Source organism: Pelobates fuscus, chromosome 10 (assembly GCF_036172605.1).
Source record: "Pelobates fuscus isolate aPelFus1 chromosome 10, aPelFus1.pri, whole genome shotgun sequence".
NCBI lineage: Eukaryota > Metazoa > Chordata > Amphibia > Anura > Pelobatidae > Pelobates > Pelobates fuscus.
This window is the reverse complement of record NC_086326.1, coordinates 23,134,553-23,143,140: the sequence shown is the minus strand read 5'-3', so window position 1 is coordinate 23,143,140 and position 8,588 is coordinate 23,134,553. Positions and strand designations below refer to the sequence as shown.

At 41.2% G+C, this 8,588-nt stretch overlaps 1 protein-coding gene across 1 annotated transcript; it reads left to right on the top strand.

Moving 5' to 3' along the window:
• The first annotated feature begins 7,304 nt into the window (after positions 1-7,304).
• Positions 7,305-8,228, top strand: LOC134574649 (olfactory receptor 5AR1-like). The gene has a single exon (XM_063433780.1). It carries the CDS (start codon positions 7,305-7,307, stop codon positions 8,226-8,228), a length of 924 nt encoding a protein of 307 aa, XP_063289850.1.
• Positions 8,229-8,588: the final 360 nt, after the last annotated feature.

Here is an 8,588-nt window from a genome sequence, read left to right as displayed (position 1 = left end):
GTGCCTTATTAAACCTGATAATAAATCTCTTTCTGTTCTGAGAGTGGGCCCCCGCCCTGACCACATCCACCACACCAATCATACAACATCCTCTCCTATACCAGAGGCAATCATTCCAATAACCCAGTATTAACCTCTGAGTGTAGATCCATAAGGAGAAAATCTCCTAAATGGAATCTTGTCCTCATCTAGGAGTCTCCAAGATAAGGATAGTGAGAGCGGAGCTATGAGCGTCCCTTTTTTTTTTTTAACACCTTCCACCCGCCTAACACTATCTAAATAAGTCTCCCCAGCCCAAACATTAATTACAAACTTTTACATTTAATCTCCCCTGTTTTGGGGGTTTCAATCCAACTCTATCCTCTCAACGCTATTTGGGGTTCCCTCCCGTTTTCCCCTCGTCTTCCACCCTGGATCAATTTGTTGCAATCATTCAAACTATTTAACGTGTATATCAAAATTCTTCTCCAGTGCAGGTATTTTCTATCCATATTCTCAAAATACCATTATAACAAGTTTAGACAAGTATACCATTCTTAGTCTAATTGAAATCAGTGAACCATATATATCATTACAAATCTGTTACTTTCTAACCCTCTTTGTGATTTCCCTGTCCCTATCGATTAAATCAATTTATATAAGTTTCAATTATAACTTATTGTTACAAATCGCTATTTGTAACTGGCCCTTTAAATGAGAAATTGCCCTGCTTCCCTGGATTGTGGAGAAGCCTATTTGCCAGCCTCCTTCCTTATGACTATGGCCCTGTGTGAGCGGTGATACCCCAGATGGCTATGCCATGGAGCCTATTCATATAATGAAAGACTATGGGAAAGACTTTAGCTCCATGGCAATTGAACTGTGTGAATAGGATCTGCGCGCTATTCGGTAGTTTTGTGCGCTCAGATCCCAGCTATCTGGGGATATGTGAAATGTCTGTGTGTTATGTGTAAAATGTGACTTTATGTATTTTAAAGTGTTTTATGTTGTTTTGCAACCATGTGGTTAATGGAGTCTGCCTCTAGTCCTGGATAATTGAATTACTTCCCCCCATTGTCTCCAGGATAGAGGGCCCTGTAAAACCATGCTTCCAGAAGGTCAAATGCACATTTGTACTAACTTCTGAACCCCTGGTCCAATTCGTATGATTTTTGAGTATGTTGTTCCCCTGAATGGATTGATTGTGAATATGTATTTTTATGCGAATGTGATGTATATTTTGGGAGTTATGAATGTTGTGTAAAAACTGTATTTTTACTGTCTGTGATAATTATGTTAATCCCTTGTGTAGCATAATTATATCACAGACATAGGGGAGGATTTTGTGTGTAATTACTGGGAGTGGTTTTAATGATGTACGTGTATGATTGGTTGTTTTGTCCCGCCCTGTGGGTGGTCCTGTATTTTCAAAATGGTAATAAAAACCAGGCTGGGTGTTCCAGCACCTGAGACCTCTTCTGACCCTCAATACGTAGCCGTGTCTCGTTATTGGAGGGAACTGCTATATCACACTGGGGATTGCTATGCGCTGCATATTCCCCTGAGCTCTTAATCACTTAGCTCTTTTAAGAGCTTGTTCCAGATACGCTCTCCTGGAGGAGAGGTCTTCCCCACACGGTCCTGGAGGACAGAAGCCGATCCAGGGTGGAAGGAAGACGGCGCGGCTCCAGTTAAGCTACGGCGGTTGTGGAGTCTGCGGTGGTTGTGGTGTCGTCTGCAGTGCTTGGAGTCCTCTGAGAGCGCTAGGAGCATCCATCAACGGAGGGTACTCGGTCGGGGTACACGGAGCTCCGTTACATTGGTGGCAGCGGTGGGATGGCGTCCTAGTGCGAGGAGAAGCAGCTCAGAGACACTGGTAACGTTTGGAGTTACAATTGAGGGCAACGCTAGCCATTGGGCAGCGCCCCTGGCTACAACAGGATGGAATCAGCTGGTTTGCGGACAGCGTTCCATGATGAGGAGGAGAAGGAGGCCGCAGATTACAGGGATGCAGCCAGAAGGGAACTCTGGTATGATGCCCTGGAAGAGGCCCAGTGGCGGCGAGGTGAGGGCCTCCCCAGTGATGAGCAGCGGCTACAGAAGCGTGTGGCAATGCGAATATGTCTATTGGGGGAGCAGCCCCTAGATGAGTGGGTGGCAAGACTGGAGACCCTGGTATGGCGAGAGATCGGGCTAGACAACGCATACCAGGCCCTCTGGTGGCATACCATTCGACTTACTCCCTGGACGGCCGAGCACGACCTACCGGAGGGGGATGATTATGATGGTCCTGGTCTACTTCAGGATGCCATGGAGGAGGATCTTGATTTCGGCAGCACGGAGGAGTCTAGGTTTTGGGACATCTACGACTACCGGATGGGCATGTATGTCTGGGCTGACGAACGCGAGGTGAGAGAAGACATGACCCACCTGGTAACAAGGGAGTGGGAGCTGGAGCAAGACTACCTACACCTGCTCAGCTCCGTGCAGCCCCAACCTACCCGACAAGCAGAACCAGGTCTAGAGCCCTTCAGCTGGAAGGATATCGTAGAGGTTTACTGGGAAGATCCCCAACCCCAGAGTGAGTGTCAGGGAGCCGAAGGTGCCGTCCTTCCCCCCCAGCAGCAGTGTGTCCTACAGAGAGCAGAGACAGTTGGTCCCTCTCTACAGCAACAGGACAATGGTAAGGGAGTGGAGACAGGCGGTCTCCCTCTCCAGCGGCAGTGTGTACCCCAGGGGGCCGAAGGTGCCGACCTTCCCCCCCAGCAGCAGTGTGTCCTACAGAGAGCAGAGACAGTTGGTCCCTCTCTACAGCAACAGGACAATGTTACGGGAGTGGAGACAGGCGGTCTCCCTCTCCAGCGGCAGCCTGTGTTTCCGGGAAAGGAGCACAGCACACCCTCTCCCCAGCGGCAGCTTACCCTAACAAGGGGAGACACCAATCCCCCAGACGGCGCAGATGGGACCGTGGTCTCTGTGCCTGACCTACAGGGATGCTGGACAGCCTTTCCAGATCCCCAACTACCCTCACCGGGACACCCAGAGGAGGGGGTAAGTACAAATTCCCCTCCCCAGGTAACTCCTAGCGTGGCACCAGAGTTAACAGAGGCAATGTTAACCCCTACTGACGTCCATGTTCCCTTGGCTACTGAGCCGGACTATGTCCCAAGCATCCCAGCAGACGAGCTGGCAGCTGGGCAGAGTGCAGTCGGCCTCTGCCCTACCTTTGTCCCTGGTCCAGAGCCGGATGTCCCGCAGGCTACCCCAGCCGAAGAGCTGGCAGCTGGGCAGAGTGCAGTCGGCCTCTGCCCTACCTTTGTCCCTGGTCCAGAGCCTGATGTCCTGCAGGCTACCCCAGCAGAAGAGCTGGCAGCTGGGCAGATTGCAGTCGGCCTCTGCCCTACCTTTTTCCCTGGTCCAGAGCCTGATGTCCTGCAGGCTACCCCAGCAGAAGAGCTGGCATCTGGGCAGAGTGCAGTTGGCCTCTGCCCTTCAAGTACCCTCGGCATGTGGCCTCATTACCACAGCCAAATACCCAGGTGCAGTGACTGTGTGTTGTGGGTGGGCTGTTCCTGTACTTTGATGTTGTGGGGGGGCTACTCGGACATCTGTTTATTGTGGGTTGGTGGATCGACTAACGGAGGCACTGACCGACAGAAGGTCAGATGCCTGGTTAGTCTTCCCCCCAAAGGGGAGATGTGTTACAAATCGCTATTTGTAACTGGCCCTTTAAATGAGAAATTGCCCTGCTTCCCTGGATTGTGGAGAAGCCTATTTGCCAGCCTCCTTCCTTATGACTATGGCCCTGTGTGAGCGGTGATACCCCAGATGGCTATGCCATGGAGCCTATTCATATAATGAAAGACTATGGGAAAGACTTTAGCTCCATGGCAATTGAACTGTGTGAATAGGATCTGCGCGCTATTCGGTAGTTTTGTGCGCTCAGATCCCAGCTATCTGGGGATATGTGAAATGTCTGTGTGTTATGTGTAAAATGTGACTTTATGTATTTTAAAGTGTTTTATGTTGTTTTGCAACCATGTGGTTAATGGAGTCTGCCTCTAGTCCTGGATAATTGAATTACTTCCCCCCATTGTCTCCAGGATAGAGGGCCCTGTAAAACCATGCTTCCAGAAGGTCAAATGCACATTTGTACTAACTTCTGAACCCCTGGTCCAATTCGTATGATTTTTGAGTATGTTGTTCCCCTGAATGGATTGATTGTGAATATGTATTTTTATGCGAATGTGATGTATATTTTGGGAGTTATGAATGTTGTGTAAAAACTGTATTTTTACTGTCTGTGATAATTATGTTAATCCCTTGTGTAGCATAATTATATCACAGACATAGGGGAGGATTTTGTGTGTAATTACTGGGAGTGGTTTTAATGATGTACGTGTATGATTGGTTGTTTTGTCCCGCCCTGTGGGTGGTCCTGTATTTTCAAAATGGTAATAAAAACCAGGCTGGGTGTTCCAGCACCTGAGACCTCTTCTGACCCTCAATACGTAGCCGTGTCTCGTTATTGGAGGGAACTGCTATATCACACTGGGGATTGCTATGCGCTGCATATTCCCCTGAGCTCTTAATCACTTAGCTCTTTTAAGAGCTTGTTCCAGATACGCTCTCCTGGAGGAGAGGTCTTCCCCACACGGTCCTGGAGGACAGAAGCCGATCCAGGGTGGAAGGAAGACGGCGCGGCTCCAGTTAAGCTACGGCGGTTGTGGAGTCTGCGGTGGTTGTGGTGTCGTCTGCAGTGCTTGGAGTCCTCTGAGAGCGCTAGGAGCATCCATCAACGGAGGGTACTCGGTCGGGGTACACGGAGCTCCGTTACACTTATTATTCTTTTATATCTTTTCCCCCTACTGTATATTTTTTTTTGTGAATCCTTGTCAAAGTGATTTACAATCCTAATGGTTTTAAGTTTACTTATTAATTAATAATTGTGCCAATCCTAATTCTTTTAACTTAAATACCTCAGAGTATTTTGTGCTCTGGTGACTCGTTGCATTTTTAAATATTAATTATATATCATGACCCATGCCCATGTCACCAAGGTGAAACCAATACAGTTATCAAACTACTGCGTTGTAATGTTGGTACAATCAAGATATAGACCGTGATTACGTCTTACTTATTCCTTTTTCCCCCCTACTGTCCAGCCAATTTGTGACCTTAACCAATGAGTCAATTGTATACATAGTCCCATCCTTGGAGACTATAAGTTTGGTTGGGAAACCCCAGCGGTATTTTAGATTTTTTTTCCCTCAGACGCAGGGTAGGGAACTATGATGTTAATGTATGACAATATAAACAAATGTTTTTTGTGATGTACTACTATTACATACCTGATATGAGTTGTGACTGTGATACCATGCCATGCATCATGTTAATCTATGCATTGTTAAAACTCTTGAAAATACCAATAAAATTGCTAAACAAACAAAAAAAAAACCATTTACTGCTATATGCCATAAACTTTAGGGTTCTCAAGTGTCCCTTTACTTTGTTTCAAATTATCTATTATAACAGAAAAAACAACAGATTTGATGCTTAAATGCAAATAGTTCAAGCAATGGCTTTGATTTAATAAGCTTTGCAAATGATTAAATGCTGTGTTAGAAACACGTTTCAAATGATTTATCTAAAAATATTCAAATAGTTTTAATGGTGACTTCTGTAGATTAATAATTTGGAAAGGTTTAGCCTGGTCTGACAGTATTGAATCATTTGGAAAGCCTATTACATTGTGGCCAACGTTGGAAATACTGCAATGTAATAATAATTTTCCAAAAAAATTATGACATTAAAATGAAAAATAAAAACTGTGTACGTTTACATATTTTTATGGACCATAAAAACCCCAAAATCTATATATGAAGGTAATGTAGATAAACTATTGGTAGCATCTGGTCTAAAAAATAGATTTCCTAAAACTGTCAAAGAGTCATATTTGATGACATTCATATAAACGTTTGTAATAATTATTTACTATTTAGTAAATGATAACTAGAACTGTACATTAAATTATTCGTATTACCTACATAAAGAGTGACCACTGGGACATGTGCACACAGTGGAGCAGGGTGAGTCACTATGGAATACAAGTAGAAGTATTCCATTAATTCTTCACATTCCCTATAGAAAGTATGTGCACAGCAGTACATTCCGAATGTAGGTTAATATGCTTTCTGGTGTAGCATAAAAAAGACAAACATACCTGCAGAATCGTTCTGCTGAGAGCTTTGAAAAAGCATATTAAGAAATATTATGTAGGTCTAGACACTGATATTAAGCTTGTATATCTCCTGTGGAACGACCACCTAGTCACGTTAGACTAGCATGCTGTTAATGTAAAACTGCGCAGAGAGCTTATTGCTTTTCTCATATATTCTATACTATTTTACACAAATGTGCAATGTTGTATGCTATACCACTGTTTCACTATGTTTACTGAACTGCATCAGCTGTTGTGGCAATGCAAGATTTTCTGTTTATCTTTGCACAACCAAAATAAAGAATTATTAATATATATAGATATATATATATATATATATATATATATATATATATATATATATATATATATATATATATCTATATATATTATGTAGAAGCTATTTGTAAATATTGGCAGCACTATCTTGTAAAATACTTTTTTATTTCATAACATTTTGGAAGTAATTTGGAAAGACGTGTATTTAATTCCTATTGAATGGATATGAAGAAGACAATAAATTGCTTCAAAAGTGCTTAAGTGAAGCAGGAACACTCCTTCTCATCGTCCTATTAATTCTATAAATATTTTGGGTTGAAAAAATGGTGCAAGAATTCTCCAAGTACCAGCATTAATTTGCTCACATTAGTATTGTAAATTGGTTCTAAAATCACTATAAATGTGGATTTAATAAATGTGACGTGATGAGCTAAGGATCAAATTGGAAAATTTAAGTGAAGATAAAATCAAATTCCAATTTTTTTCAGCTTCTCTTTTTTTGATGTTGATTTTGCAACCATGATCTGGATTCTGTGGTACATTTAACTCCAGCATTTTTTCATTCATATCAATTGGAAAAATGTTACAAATTTAAAAGAGATGCTTATGGTCTTTTAGTGATTGCTGGGCAAATATGTAGTAAGACCACACAACTATTGGTTTATTGTCTAAAATACTATTACACTGATTGAAAAAATAAAAACACCAAATAAAGGTAGGTAAATTTAATGATCAAAATATATTTTAAGAGCATACATTTCTGAGATAAAAGAGTAACTTAAAATATGATCTTGTTTTTTTTTTTTTTTCTTATCAAGGCAGGAACATGTCATCAGGAAATAAATCCAATCTTATCAAATTCACAGTGGATGGATTTTCAAATTCACCAGATCTTCAATGTCCTCTTTTTATAATATTTTTATTTATTTATCTGACTATAGTATTTAGTAATCTTACCATTGTTGCATCTATAGTTTTGTACACACATTTACACACACCTATGTACATCTTCTTGTGTAACTTATCAGTCATTGATATTTTGTACACCTCAACCATTATACCCAATTTATTGAACATGCTCCTAACACGTTATAAGATGATTTCCTTTGCAGGGTGCTTCATTCAGATGTATTTCTTCATTGTCTTTGTATGTGCAGAAGTCTTACTACTGGCTGTTATGGCTTACGATCGCTATGTAGCAATCTGCTACCCTCTTCATTATTCTCTACTTTTGAGTCCCAAGACGTGTACATATCTGATAACAGGAGTCTGGATTGGTAGCTTATTGGATCCAGTTCTGCACACAGTTTTCATTTCTAAGTTGTCCTTCTGTTCATCTAACCACATTGACCATTTTTTCTGTGATGTTTCTCCATTGCTTAAACTTTCCTGCAATGATACATATTACATTGAGATGTGGACCTATATTTTGTTTATTGTAGTAGTCATGAGTTCATTCACACTTATATTAGCATCATATGTTTTTATTATCTCTTCTATTCTAAATATTCAGTCAGAAACTGGTCGAAGTAAAGCCTTTTCTACTTGCATCTCCCACATGACTTGCGTTTTGATCTTTTATGGAACAATGACCTGTTTGTATATGAGGCCCAGATCTATGTATTCTTCAGGACAGGACAAGTTTTTTGCTCTACTATACGTTATACTTATCCCAATGTTGAATCCTCCCATTTACACTTTGAAGAATAAGGACTTTAGTAAGGTTTTTAAACAATTCAAGCTTTATTAGAATTCTAAACATTAAAATAGTCAATTAAAATTAAGAGAATTTTGTTTTCTTGAAAAATAGGGACTTTCACTTTCAGAATCTTAGAATAATTTTTAATTTTGATAACTTTATCAAAATATAATCCATACAGTTTCACTCACTCAATATTTCTGTTTTATTTTACATTTATGTGCAGGCTTTGCATTCCATGTGCCAGATGCATTTTATGCTAATTACTTTTCAGATTTTATTATTATTATTATTATAATTATTATTGCCATTTATATAGCGTCAACAGATTCCGTAGCACTTTACAATATTATAAGAGGGAGGATTTAGCTATAAATAGGACAATTACAAGAAAACTTACAGAAACAATAG